The sequence below is a fragment of the Phodopus roborovskii genome, unplaced genomic scaffold (genome assembly GCF_943737965.1).
Source record: "Phodopus roborovskii unplaced genomic scaffold, PHOROB, whole genome shotgun sequence".
In the NCBI taxonomy this organism is placed as follows: Eukaryota; Metazoa; Chordata; class Mammalia; order Rodentia; family Cricetidae; genus Phodopus; species Phodopus roborovskii.
The window spans coordinates 5,171,186-5,188,718 of NW_026126549.1; the positions used below are offsets into that span (position 1 = coordinate 5,171,186).

At 42.6% G+C, this 17,533-nt stretch overlaps 1 protein-coding gene across 10 annotated transcripts in view; it reads right to left on the reverse strand.

Annotated features, from left to right (window-relative positions):
• Ppp2r2b (protein phosphatase 2 regulatory subunit Bbeta) overlaps nucleotides 1-17,533 on the reverse strand; it is a 382,601-nt gene that overhangs the window by 222,110 nt on the left and 142,958 nt on the right. For 6 of the 10 annotated variants that reach the window (XM_051200854.1, XM_051200855.1, XM_051200856.1 and 3 more), the window contains one exon: nucleotides 15,590-15,783. The exons of 3 other annotated variants lie outside the window; for them this stretch is intronic. In XM_051200854.1, the coding sequence (XP_051056811.1) occupies nucleotides 15,590-15,783 (194 nt within the window). Of the gene's footprint in view, nucleotides 1-15,589; nucleotides 15,784-17,533 lie in introns of those variants that run through there. One more of the 10 variants, XM_051200861.1, reaches the window with a different exon arrangement.

Here is a 17,533-nt window from a genome sequence, read left to right on the forward strand (position 1 = left end):
CTGTTCCCTCTGTTAGGAGTCCCACAAGAAGGCCAAGCTACACAAGTTGTAACATATATGCAAGACTGCCTAGGTCAGTCCCATGCATGCTCATTGGTTGTCAGTTCAGTCTCTGTATGTCACTACAGGCCCAGGTTAGTTGATTCTGTGAGTTTTCTTGTGATGTCCTTGACCCATCTGACTCCCCCAATCCTTTCTCCCTGTCTTCTGCAGGATTCCCCAAACTTTGCCTAATGTTTGGCTGTGGTACTGCTTCTGTTTCCCTCAGTTGCTGGATGAAGGCTTGTCTTCCCCAGTCTTAATACACAGGGAGGTACTTAGTCTTGCTGCAACCTGATATGCCATGTTTGGTTGATACTCATGCGAGACCTGTCCTTTTCTAAACAGAAATGGAGGAGGAATGAATTGGGGAGTGGGAACAGATGGGGAGCTGAGAGAGAGGGTCTGGGAAAAAAGATGGCCAGGATGTAAAACAAACAAACAAACAAACAAACAAACAAATGAAATCATAATTTCTCTTGTATATTAGGACAAAGGGAAAGGACCTAGTGAAGACATCTTTCCGCAAAGAGAAAAATTTTTCAGAATTCACCTTGAAAAAATAAAGCAAAGGTGATATATAATACAATTCACTGATCCCCCCCCCCAGCTTATTCCAGTGACTTACCCAAGAACTGCAAGAGCAAAATGAGAAATTAAGGAAGTAATTTCCCCTACTAACTTCATCTGTATCTTAGACTATGGTTTAACTTCAAGTTATCTATGGATTAAAATGGCTTTGTGGTGTGATATCATCAGCCTGCTTTTCCTATTCTGGTTCTTTTCTTAAAATACTTTGTAGGTCACCAAGAGCGGGTAAAACTAAAGCAAAGATCATGCTATTCTAAGCATACAGTTTCCTTGGAACTAAAATTGGAAATGCATATTCTTTGAAGTTACTAGCTGTAGAGATAGAAATATGTTTGATCAATTGCTCAAAATTCAGCTTGAGGTTACCTTACCAAGGTCACCTTTCAGTAAGTCAACCACAGATCGCATGGAGGTTGCTTAGGTCATAAAACCAAGGGAGAATGCCAGGGTTCTCAGACATACAACATAGAGCCACATCATCTCATATGTTGGTGGCATACTACAGTACACTGCTCTCTGGCAGCTGCCCCTTGTGTAGACCTCTCCAGTAGGTCCAGTTGTCACTAATCCACTGATTAAACATTTTAAGATTAGCTTTGACAAAGCATGCCAGAAATTCCTTCAGAGTAATTAAAACTACCTTCTGTGTCAATAAAAAAAAAAAAAAAAAAAAAAAAAAAGCCTGTGAGATCTTTCATGTGCAGAGGGGTTGGCTCTGGCCCACTGGCTCTAGGACATTTATTCTGAGATGGGTTTTCCATCACTGCCATTGATTTTTCACTGAGTCATCTAGACCCTTGCCCACCCCACCATGAGAAAACTAACTGATGTCAGAGACATCATTTTACATCTTCTGTTCCAATCAAGAGACAAGGACTAAAAGAGGACTAACACTAAGGTCAAGGTCACTGTCAATGCGTTCACTCAGTCTGTCAGGTAAGAGGCCTAGAGAAGGATTACTGCTACAGGCCAGTACCTCTCTAGAGTTCCAACTGATTTTCATCTGGCTAATTGTACCATCAAAGTAAAAAAAAGAACTTGGGTGAACATCTGCAACTTTGATATCCAGACATAGCATGCACTCTGAATTGTTTTTCTGTACAATGACAGCTTATTGTTTTTATTATGTAAACAATGTGGATAGTTGTTCACAACTGTCATACATTATAGGAACACTGAGTAGGAATTCGTTAACATTTCATTAGCCTGAGATAATTACCATTAATATTTTGATAGCTAACTTTCTTATATGAAAATATACACTACAAGTTTATATAAGAGGAACCCTATTGTACATAGCCCTTTTTTATATCATGGATATAGATATCTTTAATTTTCCTTAAAATATGGAGGGGGTTGCTCATACAAAGGACATTTTGCTTACCATAAACAACATTAACAACTCCTCATATTTTTCCTTATGAACTTCAGAAATGTGTGAGGCTTCATGGGTCAATAAATACTTGCTGAACGGTTCAAGAATAGAATAACAGAATAAACAGAAATGAATATATAAAATGGAAACAAGCCAGAAGGGAGTCTGAGTCCTTACAAAAATCATCATTTGACAGCTCCCTGCATCTTTACACTTTAACTGGGGTAAGAGTACCTGGCTTCAGTATCTTTACAGGAATCTACAATTGTGAATCCCCATGAATTACCCATGTAACTCTCCTTTGAGCCAAGCAACCACCATTTTGTGAGGTTCAGCTTTACCCCTTTGCAAAAGGATTATCTCAGCTGGGCTTATTGTTTGCGCCCCCTTATGGAGGGGTAGGGACCCTCACCTAAATACCCAGCTTCTTCCTATCGCTTGAATGTAGTCCTGACTTAACTGCATGTGGTTGGGAGAGGGGTGACTGTATGCAGGTAGAGGAAGGAAGACCAGGGGAAGGGGGTTCCACCTGAGCCAGTAGGCAGAAGCCTCCATTCCTGCTGGGTAAACACTTCTGGGGGTGGCCTGTTTGGGGAGGAGGACACACATACTGAGGAACCTCTCATATACACTCTGTAAGGAAGCCCAATCAACTCATTGGTTCTCCAGAGCGAGTTTTGACAGAATTACACCTCTGTCACAGGGACCTCAAGAGAAGGGGTTGATGACTTATGTCTCTCCCAGGAAGGAATTTTAGCAACATCATACAACCATGCTGTTCTAACTACAGAGGAGTCAGCCATGTACTTTCAAATGAAATCAAGTTCCAAAACCATTTACTAAGCGATGTATGCCAAGTAACTAAGCCCCTCCATGCAGTAAACTAAAAGGCAAAGATGAAACCATTGCCTTTCAGAAAAGTTTGGTCTTGTCAGGGAGGAAATATGCAGCATCTGCCTAATCCTGCCTGACTGAACTTCAACCTCAGTTTACACATTCGTGAAATGGGAAGAGTGTCTATGCTTCATAAAATTGTGATTGTTCCATATCATGGGGCACTCATGGAAATCAATGCTTTGGTGGGAACTGTAGGTTGGGGACAGAGCATGAGGACACCTGGGAAGGGAAGCATCATGCAGAGGCAGAGAGTGCAAGTGGTCCAGAGTAACAGGACCCAGCACAAGCACCTGAGGTAGTTTGAAGATGAGTTCATGCTGAGAAGGTGAGTGGACAGGCAGGGAGCATTAACATTCATAAACATGGCGGGGGAGGGGGAAACAGTAAGCAGACCAACCTTCTGAAAGGGCAAATGAGAAAAAAAATGTTTTGCCTTTTCAGCATGTGGCAATGTCTAGATCAAAATGATCCCTGTGTGGGACTCAAAGGCAACCTGCTTGTCAAGTTACTGGAAAAGGAAAAGGACCTGGTTTGCATAGCAGGCTCAAACCCAAGCTTCTAAGACTTATGGGGGGAAAAATCCGTTTGGAAAACTTCCATTTCATATTGGGCTGAGGAAGCTCCGGGACTGACTAAGCATGTTGGCAATAGAAGCATGATGTGACAATCAGATTACTTTTGTGTTTTTCCCCACAGCAGAGTTCAGGTCCTGCTGAGACCTCAGCATTGTTTTCATGTCTGGTTCTGCACAGAGCCAAGAGGTAGGATTAAAAAGTAGCCACCATGAGGGATGTTAGATGTCATCCCATAGCTCTAGGGAAGCCATAATTTTACTTTTAACCACTTAGGAATTCCCAGAAATATAGACTCACATATCTATGCAACCTTAATTCTTGCCTTCAAGACAGAAGAGGGTGGAAATATTGGTAGATTTAATATTATCAAAGGGTGATTTGAATACTATATTGCCAAATCTCCACTGAAACTTTCTGTTTCTAGAAATGCATTAACATTCGTGATCCTCTAAGGAACCCTTGGTTTTCCTTCTCACCCCATACACATTTATTCATTCAACCATCCATCCATCTCTCCATTCCTCTATCCCTCCATCTACCCACCCATCCACCCATCTTTAAATTTTATGAACTGAGCATGTAGAACATATACTCTGTATCATTTTGAATGCTTCATAAATGTATTAATTTTGAAAAGGCCTCAAAAAACCTGGTACCGTGTCTTCAAGACTCAAAGGCAATTCCCCAAATATCCAATCATATGAACCTGAACCTCCAACTGAGTTTCAACCATAAAAATTAAAGACATCACAAATGCAGACAGTCAGCAGGCTTTGAAAATGGACGCAGAACCTCTCAAAGCATAGCAGTCACAGTTTATTCACGTATATAAAATGAATCTTATTTTGATGATTTTTCATTTTCTCCAAATTATAGTGTCAATTTTTTTTTTTTTTGGTGTGTATGGGGGAACTAGTGATGTTTGGAAGTCTTAAGAATTAAGCAGGATTTTCTTATCTCAGCTTTGTCTGAGTTCATATTACATTCAACTATATGTTCATTGTATTAACTAGAAAAATAAAAGCACAGCTTTTAGAAATGTCAAATTTGTGCCCCAAGAGAGGTTAGCTCATTAAACAACCATACTGGTTGTCACACTGGGTCAATAATTCTTTGAAGTTACCTACTTACTAGTTTGAGGAAAATTAACATTTCTGGGTCACCAGATTCCATATACTCATCTACAAATGATGCCCGGGAACCATGAAAGTAATTTTATTTAACATAAGTGGCCAACTGCATCCCAGGGAACAGACTGCTCACCCGTGCACTTGGTGGTTTAGAATTGAGTCTGTCTTTCTCCTCAGAAAGGGCAAAAGAGCCCGAGCTTCAGGAGAGACTGGGCCAAAGGGTTTGGATTAAAAATCGGTTTATAACATTTCTCTTACTTTCATCTCATGTAACTTCCCTGAGATGAACTTAAAGACCCTAAAAATCTGTGGCAATGAGAAGCTGAGGTAAGCTGTGGCCAGAACAGAGATAGGGGTCACTGTAGAGATTGTAAAAGATTCTCTGGTACTGCTATCTCAGAAGGCGAGTTATAAATATCATCTAGAAACATAGCTGCTTGTGTCATGTTGACCTGCACTTGTGCCTTTAGAAACTCATTATAAAAGACAAGCAAATACATGATTTAAAGACAGTGTACTATTTAATCATACAATTATAATAAAATAGGAATAATTTGAACTTACAACATTAAGGGAGTAGTAAAATTATGATTTTACTATAGGACATTATAGAATAACCCCCCAATTGAGTCCAAGCAGACCAATGCTAGGTATGGTACCGCATTACATGTCAATCTAGCATTCCCTCAATTGTCAATCTCTCTGTATGTTTCTCTTTGTGTGTGTGTGTGTGTGTGAGAGAGAGAGAGAGAGAGAGAACATCTGGAAGGAAATGTATGAAACTATTGATGTTAATTAGTATGGACACAATCACTTTTCTTTTAAGCCTTTCTCTACAAACCACACCCACATGCATGTTCTTGGCTCTTGCTTCACATCAGTGCTGTTCCACACAGTAACCATCTCACTAGAACACACAAGCTACAATGGAAGATGTGAGCTATTGGGATAGAGAAAGCATATATATGTTCTGGTCCTTGTCAGGAAAAGCTCACTGAATGCTGTTATAGAACATCATATACTTGTACAAAATGGAGAAGATGACAAATTTTCATCTAAAGTATATATATATATATATATATATGTATATATTGTATATATATAGTGTATGTATATATATATAAAGTATATATATAGTGTATGTATACATTATATATGTCTACATATTAAAAGGTTTGTACAATTAAAAAAAACATTGTGCCATATTTAAATTTGTCCTTAAGGAAAACATGCTTTCGGTTTAGATATAAAAATTGCAGGTTTCTCTTATGGGGAGTCTAGGCTAGACTATGTACATATTTACATGACAGGAAATTACACTATATTACATTGCATATCCATAATATAGAAAATTATTTGGGGGAACAAAAATGAGAAAAGGCATGGGAGGAAATATGAGCAAGATGCAGAGATAAATATATGTAAAAAGGGCATAATGAAACCCATTATTTTGTACACTAACACAAAACTTAATTTTAAAAGTATTAAAAAATGGGCCAGTATCCTGATTTGTAAGTAAAGCTACTCTAGGAAATGACTCTCTGGCGTAGGCACACTTCTTCTTCTCTTCTTGAGTTGTGTGCTCATTGAGAACCAGTCATTGTCCCCAAATCTTGTGATGTCTATTTCAGTACGTATCAGAGTAAATGAAAAAAGAATGGCATAGAAAGAAAATGCTTGTTTCAAATGAAAGGTAAGTAGAATGTTTTTAAAAGATGACAAAGAGCTGTGGCATTAAATGTAGTAGGCAATCATGAACAGCTGCAGTAACATGGCTTATGGGATGACCATGGGCATATATTTATCACTGTATCTTGCTCAAGTACATAAAGATTAGCCTTACTATAATGGGTCTGGTGTGTGCAAAAAAAATATAGCCTCACACATGAGATTAATACAAATTGTATGCATTTCATGTTTCACTAAAATTAGTGATTCTGGGCCTGGTGTGTGCAAAAAAATATATATATAGCCTCACACATGAGATTAATACAAATTGTATGCATTTTATGTTTCACTGAAATTAGTGAACATTCTTCCTAGAAGGAAATGCCATTGCCAATGATAAAGCTTTCTGAATTTTCTCAACTCTGTCACACATGGGGTAGGAAGAATTCATTTGTATGACTGACATCAAAACAATATATGTTGGTCTATCCTATGGCATAGTTTTCTAATTATAAAAGACTTGGCAAAGATACACAAAGAGTCATCCAGGTCATCTTTTGACAATATAAGGGCAAACCCAGAAGCCACACACAGAATGGCATGTGTAGTTAACTACATTTGGAGAAGGGCAGAGCGTTATCTGCACAAATAGATGGGAAGATGCTTTGGAGCAAGGATGCAGAAACTGCAGCAGCCACTGCCACCCCCAGGGTACCCTACACTATCCTTGGCAAAACATGGTTTTGTTTTAAATTAGTAGATTTGCTCTCTACATTGTGACAATGGAGGAACATACTGTGGATTTCCTGCTTTCCAAAAGGACACAGGGGATTTCTGACCCTCCATGGAGACAGACTTTGGTGTAGAGAGGAGTCTATTGTACCTGTCAGATCCTGTCATGGAGAGCTTCCCTGATTGGCACTTGCTCTTCCCTGTCAGTGAAACAAGATGAGCAGCACCCTGCTCACCAGATGGTTATTTGTCCCACCAGCCACCTTTGCTGCATCCCGGAATCACTCCAGCCTAGGGCTGTCTCCAGTACCCATGCTGCAAGGCAGTTCCTGCCAACAGCTTTGCCAAATGGCTCCTCTCAAAGTCATGGGCTGCCCAGACAGACTGGCTCCTCCATCTGCAGCAGCTTTTGGCAAAGAGACATTTCCCTTTCTGGCTCTACCTCTTGGCTGCATCAGAACCTTCTTGCCAGGAGGATGGATGATCTGGGCCCTCAGTACAGCCAGACCTGGAATTCTGGAGCCATTTAAAGCTCATGCCTGTGTCCTCTGTTCTACCCCTTGAGCACAGTGTCTGAATGTACTAGATACCCAGATGATCATGGATGCAGACAGAGATCAATGCAGACATTTACAACAAGTAAAACTACACACGTGTTCCTTCCCTCCCCCACCTCCAAGCTCATCATTAGCACATTAGGAAATGTAAGCTCAGAGACCAGAAGTGACTAATTACTATTGCAGGCTTGGGACTCCTACCCAGAGCTTCTGGGGTGCATCCTATGGATTGCCTTTCCTTTCTTTTCCCCCCTCGTTCATTTTCAAATTCTTGATAAAAACAGGACCCTTTGTCTTGGTGTTGAATCAGAAGAGTATTTTAGAAAACCATGTCACCATCATGACCAGTAGTCATGGTTCATCCACTGAGTAGAGGGAGTCTACTGCAGTGTTGAATAGGGGGTTTGAATCAGACAGACTTGGGTATGACCTTTGTTCTACTACAGTGCTGTAATAACCTCAATTCTGCTTAAATTTGCCATTCAAAGGGAGAAAAGATGAATATCAACCACAGACCAGTGAGGGCTAAGGTGGGAAGATACTCCAGAGGCTGGACTGCCCATGGCATACAGAAAGCCTTATCCAACTACCAGCAATCGTTCGTTCATGTTTATAGATACTCAGGTCCACACACATTTTAGACGCAGTGACTGCATACATGGTAGTGGTGTGCCTGATGCTCTTCTTTTCAGGACCTTGTGGTTAATCAGTGCCTAATCAAAGGCTACATGGAGAATAGATGGGGGGAGGCAGCAGAGATGTTTATTACTCTCCTAAGAAAATGTAGGAATCAGCATCTATCTCATCTTTGATGATGATAAAACCAGAAAAGAAAGTATCTGCTCAAAAAAAAAAAAAAAAAAAAAAAAAAAAAAAGACATATATTTACAGGTCACTCCTGTGGCAGCTCCTGTAATACAAACTCTTAAGTAAACGGTGGGTACAGTCATAACATGCAGAAGTCTGTGTAGCCATTAGAAGGCATAGGCAAAGAGGAGTTCAGATGTGGAAAATACCTTTAAGACTATAAAAACTGCCAGAGAAAAACAAAAGGACAAATAAATGAGCAAGGTATATTTAAGTGACCAGCCCCACGAGGCACAAACCACCTAATAGATCTCAGTTTTCTCAGGTCAAAACCTGCCCAACCCTGAACTCCACACATCCTTTTGTACAGTATCTCCACACTGTCCTTCATTCTTTGCAATCATCACAAGTAATTAAGGTTTACCCAGTTTGTCTGATTGCCCCTTCCCATTGCCTAGGATGGCCCATTCATTCTCCAAAGACACCAGAGAATACAAATTAGTTTTCTATGGATTTTACAAATGCCTAGCATATCATCATCCCTAATTTTTTCCTTAGAGAACTTGGAGCCTAAGAAATTGAGGGTTCCTGGGATATTTATGACAAAGTTCCTAGTGACCTTGTAGAAGTTTGTTTTCAAATGGAGAGCTGAGTCAGGGCTTTGAGAAAGATTTTAGAGTCCTGTTGGGAAGGCTTAAAAAGGAAACTGGAAAGAGAATGACAAGCCAGATGGAACCTAAAATTTTGTCGTGGAGGTTGAGGGAGTGGGCTGAAGAGCAGCTTTGGCCTCAGGTACCTTCACATTTGTGTGCAAAAGATGTACCAAACAGCATCTCTGCCACCCTCTCAGTGCGGTTATCACCGGCCTTTGCAGATGGGACTGTCTCAGCTCAGGGCAGAAACTCACTTCATTGTTAATATCTTTGAGTAGGGGTTATGAGACACTGAAAACGCTGTTTATAAAACTCCAGCTAGTTTCTCACATCTTGACCTCTCAGTGCCATAACTATTTTATTCTTTTTATGTTAGAGAATAGAACTAATCTACCGAAGTATGTCAGCTAGGAGCTCTGGCTAGTTCCTAGAGAGAGCTAGGAACTTAGCTCTCTCTCAGTGAGTGGCTAGAAAGGGCCCAGAAATAAGCTATGTTCTGTGGGGAAAGGCTTGATCCAGTGAACACAGTAGCGCTGACTGAACATCGAGGGGCATCTGCCATTGGTAGAATTCAATTTGAATTTTGTTTCTCAAAATCCTGATAAGAAGCAGGGTAGTTGGGCAAAAAGCAGGTGCCCAGAGTCCAAGTTGTCACAGCTGCAATCTGGTCATGTAGCTTAAATAAGTACACTACAAATGAATTTGCTATATACAAACTTTGTTTGGTTCTTTGTATTACAGAATTTATTATTTTGAAATGAGGCTAATGCTTGATTAATGCAACCAGTCGCCCAGTTTTCACAACAAGATTAGGCAAGTTAACAGGAGAAACATGTAGGGAAATGCCTGGATTGTAGTCTGTACTCATGACACCTTTCCTCAGTTTGGTCTAAATTGGACCTTTGGTTTCTTCTTAAATGCAAATGTCAGAGTCTAGGAATGTCAGTCTATAGCTGTGCTCTTTTCATCTAGCATTATCAATATTTTGACAGGACTGATGTAATAACATTCACCCCAAGTTCATAGCTGTGTTTCTGACCAACACTTATAAAGGGCTTAGGCTTGCCCCTCGGGACGTGGTTGCTAATAACGAATACTTGCTGGCAATTTCAAGGCACTCTGGTTATTATGTTGAGTTGCAGAACATTTTCTGCCCCCAGAAAGGTCATTTACAATAGCATAAGGCATAAGGCAGCTTCTTCCCACCTTCCATTTCAGTTTTTTTTTTTTTTTTTTTTCCTGAGAGCTTAAACACTCATCCATATGCATTGGAAGTACCATCCTGATCTTTCATTTGCATACAAATACCAAAGCAATTGAAGGGACTGTAGGCAGCTCTCTATCGAGGGACACCACCTCCTTTTATTTGTTCAGTGCCTTCCTGTATCTTCATCTTAAAAGCCATCTTCATACACCTGCCCCGATTTACCCATCTTAGTAGCTCTTCTTGAGCTTACTTGGGATGGAGGAGGGAGCTGCACTTCTTGATGCTGGAGAAATCTCACTCAGACCTCAACTTTAAAGAAGTACGAACTCAGCACATCTAAGACTGGGTCCTTTTTATTTTCCCACCCTGCTGACACACGGCCATGTATTGCTATTTGGGAACTCATTGCCTCAGATTCTCCCCTGAAATAATCTTCCCTTAGGTGGCTTTGGCTTATCTAGTCACTTGATTTTAAATAATTTTAATATGTTTGCAATATCTAATCTAATTTAAATATTATGTTTTGGACTTTTTTTCTGAGCATCAGAAGCAGATATCTGCTTATGTTAGAGCAGTGGTTCTCAAAGTGTGGGTCTTGACCCCTCTGGGATCGCATATCATATATTTACATTATAATTTATAACAGTGGCAAATTAGAATGACGAAGTAGCAACAAAATAATTTTATGGTTGGGGGTCACCACAACATGAGGAACTGTATTAAAGAGTTGCAGCATTAGGAAGGTTGAGAATTATTGCTTTAGAGTCTTAAAAAACTATATGTGTCATGGCTTTCTTAAGACTTACCAACTTCTAAAGTCTGTTTCCTGTTTCTCTGCAAGGACCCTGAGTAAGGATTCTCAAAGCAAACCTCTGGGAGTTGTCTTCAGCATCAGCTACTGCATTCACACCCAAACTAACTTATCAAGTAAGTCTGGTGCAATCTTTCCCTGTAATGAACTCTCCATGTCTACTGTTACCACCATCCTGCATAGAAATGTATTCTCCTCATTTCCCAGCTTTCCTTTCTACTCAGCTCATAATCACCCTTCTAACCTCAGCCTACACAGCAGCCAGACTGAGCTTTTGAGAAAACAAAACTGATATTTCTCCTTTACAGAAATCCTTTAATGGCTTTTCATCCATTGTTGGATGAAGTCCAAATTCCTTTTGAGCAATGAGGTTCAATGGGATCTGGCCCCTGAATATCCCTTCAGTCTCCCCTCAACCAATATTTTATTAAGAAAATTTCTAAGCAGGCAGCAGAATGAACACAACTGCTTTACAGTGACTGTCGATGGTCCCACTTGGGTTTTATCATCAATGTTTTACAGGCATTTTATCATATTGCTATCCATTTACTCACGCCTCTGTTCTTCCATTAATCATTCTTGGTTTTGGTGGATTCCCGACTAACTACAGACTCCACTCTCATTTTTAAACACACTCCTCCTACAGTCTAGCTATAGTCATCTCTCCATGCCTTGAATATGTCAGATGATTTTGAATCTCTGGGCTCCTGTGCTCATTTTCCCATCTTGTCTCCCTAAGACACCTTCAGCTCTTCCTAATGCAGATCTCACCCTTCAGTTCTCAATGGAAAACTGCCAAATGACAATCTATCCTTGGATCCCAATCTAGACTAGACCCATGTTCTACCATATGTATGCCCTACATATTTACTTGCTAAATCAATCATCCAATGGTTTATCTCCCCTGCTAGACTGGCTATCCCATGAAGCCAGAGGCCATGTCTGTATTTGATCACCCATTTTTTTTTTAAACTTCTGAAGAAAGCCAGGTTATTATTTCTAGAAAAACTAAAGGCAGAACACACCAATAACTAGTAGGAACTACATGAGGCAGATAACCCATTCCTTCTCTAATAATGTATGAACAGGACAGTTTTTCTTAAGGCTTCTGGGAGAAAATGGAGCTTATTGATGTCAAGATATAATCAGCAATTAAGCAAATTGCTAAATGACAAGTTTCATGGCTAGAGGACCAGACAGGCTTCTGCCATATTCCTAACAACCGTTCCCCTCAAAAGTACCCCAAATCAATATATAGTATAAACAAGAGAGAATGATTGATACACAAACACAGAAGAACGCCACAGTTATAGAAGATTGGGGCTGATTTGTGGTAGGCGATATCCTGGATGCTTTCTTTATATCAGATAACCTTTTCTGTGGTTCTAATGTGACTCCCATTTTAAAGCTAAGAAAATTGAGGACAGTAAAATTATTTTAACCCATGTCATTTATGACACTATTCTTTGACCCAGTTTGGAAGTACAAGGTTAATCTAGAAAATCTACAGACTGCCATAATGAAGACATCTAAAAATTCAGAAAGTCATATTCAGATTTTAGAAATCCAAGACACAAGCCTTGGTTAGGAAACCTTGAGCCCCACATCTGATCAAACCAGAGTGTTGACTTTATGCTTATGGTCATCCCAATTCTATCTTTCCTTATATGTCACCCATATGCACATTTAAAAATTACTTCTGAGAAGAATTCTACTCCAGATAGAAAGAAGTTCAGCTTATACACTCAGGAAACCATTATCATTTTTCTGGTCATAGGGGGTAGTATGAAGAACTTCTTAGTGAAGACATGTGGGCTTCAGGCATGGTCTCTAGCTTGAAGACAAGATGCTTCTAAATGGATGGCCTTGGAACTAGTAACATCTCTAGGCCTCAGGGGTGTCGGTTGGCATCCTACTCTGGATATGTGGAAATGCACATAGAAAAGCTCAGAAGAATGCTTGAAGTAGAAATGGCTGATGATATTGATGCTTGAGAAAGCAAAGACAGAAAGATAGAAAAAGGTGGGAGAGGCCAGTAACTTTGATGGCCCATCAAAGAGAGAGGGGGAGAGAGAGGGAGAGAGTGGATGGGGGGGGGAGAGGGATCCTTTATAAAATTTGCATTGCTCTTAGCTAGATGAACCTGCCTACAGCTACCACTTACAATGCAAAATGAGCTTAGAGTCCTTCACAGTAACTACACAGCAAACCCCTTCCAGCTTTAAATAGAATACTGCAATGTGGGATGATCTGAGCAAAGGGGAGAAAATTCAGAGAAAATGTGGAGGAGAGTTTAAGGGAAAATATCCAGCTCTATTTGAACAGATCCAGCTGTATTTGAACAGGTCAAAGTGTAAATGTAGAGAGATCATAAAGGAAACTGAAAAGTAAGATCTACTAAAGGATGAAGAGGATAATCCATCAGTAAGTGTGTTTGAATTGTCCAGAAGTAAAAGAACTCTGGGAGTTCTGGGGAGAAGACTTGGATCTGGAGCTCTCTTGGGGCAGGTTGGCACTTCCTCTGTTGCCCATTGGAAGGGGCGGAAAGGCTCCTTCCTACTGCCCAGCTTAACTGTATGGGTGGTGCAGGAAAGAACAGATCAAGACTACAGAGAGCTCCTTGCTCCACCACGCTTCTTTTCCATTCCCCTCTTCCCAACTCTTCATTAAGACCAGGTACATGGGTCTATGAGAGCTCGATTTGTATGTACCAGAAAAGATGAAAAGCTCCTTGCTGTAAACTCGTGCCACATAGTTACTATATGAACTCAAATATTCCATCCATAATTAAAACTAATAAAAATGGAATAGGTACAAAGGTAGTATCCAGAACCCCGGAAACAATAAAGGATGCCATTTTAAACTTCTTCCTTCCACAAATGACATCCCTGTACCAATTTAGTCACCTTTCTCAGTTTGGTAGGTGTCCCTTTGCCTGTGCAGTGTAATAAAGGAAACACGAAGGCAACCTTCTTTCTTTGCAGTCACGCACGGAAAACTCCCTACCCACCTCAGATCTAACAGACTCAAGGCTGACTTCTCTGGTGGATGGCATGCCTAGATGTCATATGCTAGCTGGTCACAGTCACAATGCACAAAGACTTATAATCACATTGCCACTATGGACTATTTTTTTTTTTAAATCACCAAGAATGGTATTCATTCATCATGGGACAGGGATGGGTCCATCTTCTAAGTCATCTCTATGTTTCAGGACATAGTGCATCTGGTGCCATCGTCATGTTGGGCTTGATGGTCCCCAGATTCGGTGATGAATGGAGAAAGTATTTTCAATAGCACCTGGGACTCTTTTATCTAAAACTTCAGAGGGTGTCACCATTACTCCCTCCCCCCATATATGTGTCTCTCCATTTCCCTCAGTGTTGACACTCTTACTCCAACCGCTGCTTTTCTCTCACATTCTTCTGATGTGATTAAACACTACAGAAATGTTAGCATTCTAGAAGAAGTATCACAGGCTAACATGCCTTGCAACGTTTTCCCTAAGCACTTTCACACACATTTTCTCACATGGACTATTATCATAGGACAATGCAACACTTTGTATTAGTTGCTGAACCAAGACCCACAGGTAGAAAATGCAAAGGTTGTGCCATTCAAATGAAACTAAAAAACATCTTATACACAAAAGGCAGGATGCAATCCACCTGCTGACTTTCCCTCAAGGCCTGCCCAGCGCTTAGACTGGTGTCAGAGTGAGCTGGGGGGGGGGAGGGAGAGAGAGAGAGAGAGAGAGAGAGAGAGAGAGAGAGAGAGAGAGAGAGAGAGAGAGAGAACACAATTTCGCCTCTTGCCAAAGCTCAGCTTGCTGAACCCCTCCTGCTTTCTACTGGCTGTTGATTCAGCAGAAAGTACTGCTGCAGAATTCATAATGGTGATTTTTTTTTTAAAGGCCCCATGGATCCCGTTGCTCGCCCCACATGTCAGCCTCGTTTGCTCGCTGTGGAACATGATTCCCCAGCTACCTTTTAAAATTTTTCTGGCTTACATACTTTCAAGGGGAGAGGAATCCCCCCCACTTTGGCAAGGGACCTTTAGGGGGGTTTGATTGTCTGAGCAGGTAAGCCAGCGAGTCAGAGAGATGAATGGACAAGAATGAAGCCGTGCCTTCTCTGTAGCCACCAAGAGCCATGGCATCACCATAACCAGAGAGGGGTGGACTATGGTCTCTCTGTGCTCCTCCCTTCTCTCAGTCCAAGACTCTTGTAAGCATCTTGGGGCAGGAAAGGAGTCATCTGCTTCCTTGGGATCATCTGTCTGCCTGGGAGCCGCGCCCTGAAAAGCCTAATCCCTAAAGGCCATTTTAACTCCCGGTGGCACCTGGTCCACCTGCTGCTGAACTGGGGCTCAAGTCACAGAGCCTGAATGGATGTGCCCATACCCCAAGCAGCTCGGAGGAAAACCTAGCCTGAGTCACCGCCCCAGCCCCAGAGCCCCGAGAGTCTCAGCCTGGCCGCTGGGCGAAGCACAGCTATCCGCAACTTGTACCCGATCCCAGCGGCGGAATGCGGCTGAGCCGGCATTACCTTCGGTCGCATAGCTGTGGTCGCGCAGGAAACTGTTGTTGATTTTGCGGGTATCAATGTCCTCCTCCATTGACAGCAGGCTTACTTGCGTGGGAACCAAAAGCCGGCAGACAAGTATCCATGATCCCACCCCGCAGCCAGTCTCACAGGAGAGGGGGGCAGGGGAGCCAGTGGGACTGCACCATGGTCCAAGCCTGAAGAGGAGACGGGGAGGCGGAGAGAGAAGAAAATAAAAACCCGGCAATGGAGCTGTCACCTCCTCCACTCCGTTCTCTGTCGCTGAGGTGGCTCCTCCCGCACGGTGCGCTCACTTCAGCTCCAATTCCCAGCGAGGATGCTGTGCCTGCCTCCTCTGCCTCCGGGTACCAGGAAGCACTGTGTCCCTCACGAGGGTTCTGGTCCTGCGTGGCCGCCCAAGAGGCGCTCCTAAGCGGGTCTGGGGAGATGCCCAACAGGTTCCCCTTGGTAGGCAGCAGCTCCAAAATGCAAAAAAGGGAGAGCCCTCCTCCCCTTGGGAGAGCAGGCAGCGGCGACAAAATGGTGCCTTTCCGGACCTACACTGCAGTGGCGAGATGGCAGGGTCAGGATTCAGGCTTGCCTTGCCGAGGTGAGGGTGCTGGTCCCACGGGAGGGCGGTTCCCGCAGGCGGGGGCTAGGAAAGCTGGCGGGGAGCTAGGCAGGGCGCTGCAGCCAGCGCCAGCGCACTCACCCTCACACCCACAGGCGCGCAGTGCATTCGCAGCTGCTGCTGGTGGTGCTGCTGCTCCTGCTGCAGGAGGCTGGAGGCGGCTGGTGCATTAAAGGCGAGGCTCCTCCCAACCGCGTCAGCAGCCCCAGGACTCTTCCCCAGCAGCAGTGGGAGTCCAGGCAGAGGCTGCGGTGGCGGCTGCTCTCTGCTGCAGAGGGGTGCTTGCAGCAGCCAAGAACACCTGGACAGCGAGTGGCTAGCTTGTAGGTTCACCGAGGGGGAAAAAAAAGGACGTGGATGCCCTATCTCAACCTCTCCCTCTGGTGTCATGCAGCCAAGGGCAGCATAGGACTTGTATTTAAGAGCCCCTTAGCTCACTGTTTTGCTCCGGACACCTTCCTGTACGTCATTCAGAACAGCATTTAGAAGTAGCTTCCTTTGAGTACAAGTCCACATCTAGGTCCACTTTGCTAACCAGATATGATGTAGACGGCCCCTTACTGAAGTTCAAAGGCCAGGCCTAGAGTCCGAAAGCTGGAAAAGGAGCTTATTCAAAGGTTAGCCCTCCACGCTGGAACTAGGGAGCAGATCAAGGGCCAGAACTTTGAGACTGCCATCATGTTCGATTCCTATCCAAGCGGTCTAGCATTTGTGACATGCTAGTGTTGAGAAATGCATCAGTGTCTACACAGGCAGAGGCATAGTTTATACAACACCGGTCTGAGTTATGTGTCACCCTACTCAGTAGGAAGCAGCACACTCTCTGTAGCCCTCTGTATTGTCTTTTGGACAGACAAGGGGGTTTCTCTGCTTAGGTGTGCTTGCTTCTTCAGAATGCCTTCCGTGTGCTCTCAGCATCACAGGTCCTTGAAGGCAGAAGGGAGACTGGGAACCACTGCTATCCAGACAGAACTGAAAGGATCCAATGGTACAAGAAGAGGCCTGCCTTCTTGTTTCATTCAGAGAAAAGGCAGGGTCCACTCCCCAGCCTACATTTCCCCAAATGGCAAATTTCACATTTGAAAGAAAACAAGATCGTTACTGTTATGAAACAAACAAAATAATTTAACCACTAGAAGAGCAATTTGGAAAACAGCTTCTCCCTGCTTCCCTCAGGAAGTAGTATGCATTTCTATGGGTGACACTGTAGGGAGAGACATCAGCAAATGTCTTGCTCAGTTAAGCTCTGTGCGAGTTTAGCCAGATGGGCCCTAAGGGACCCGGGAGTTAATTATATACATACAATGAATGCTTCA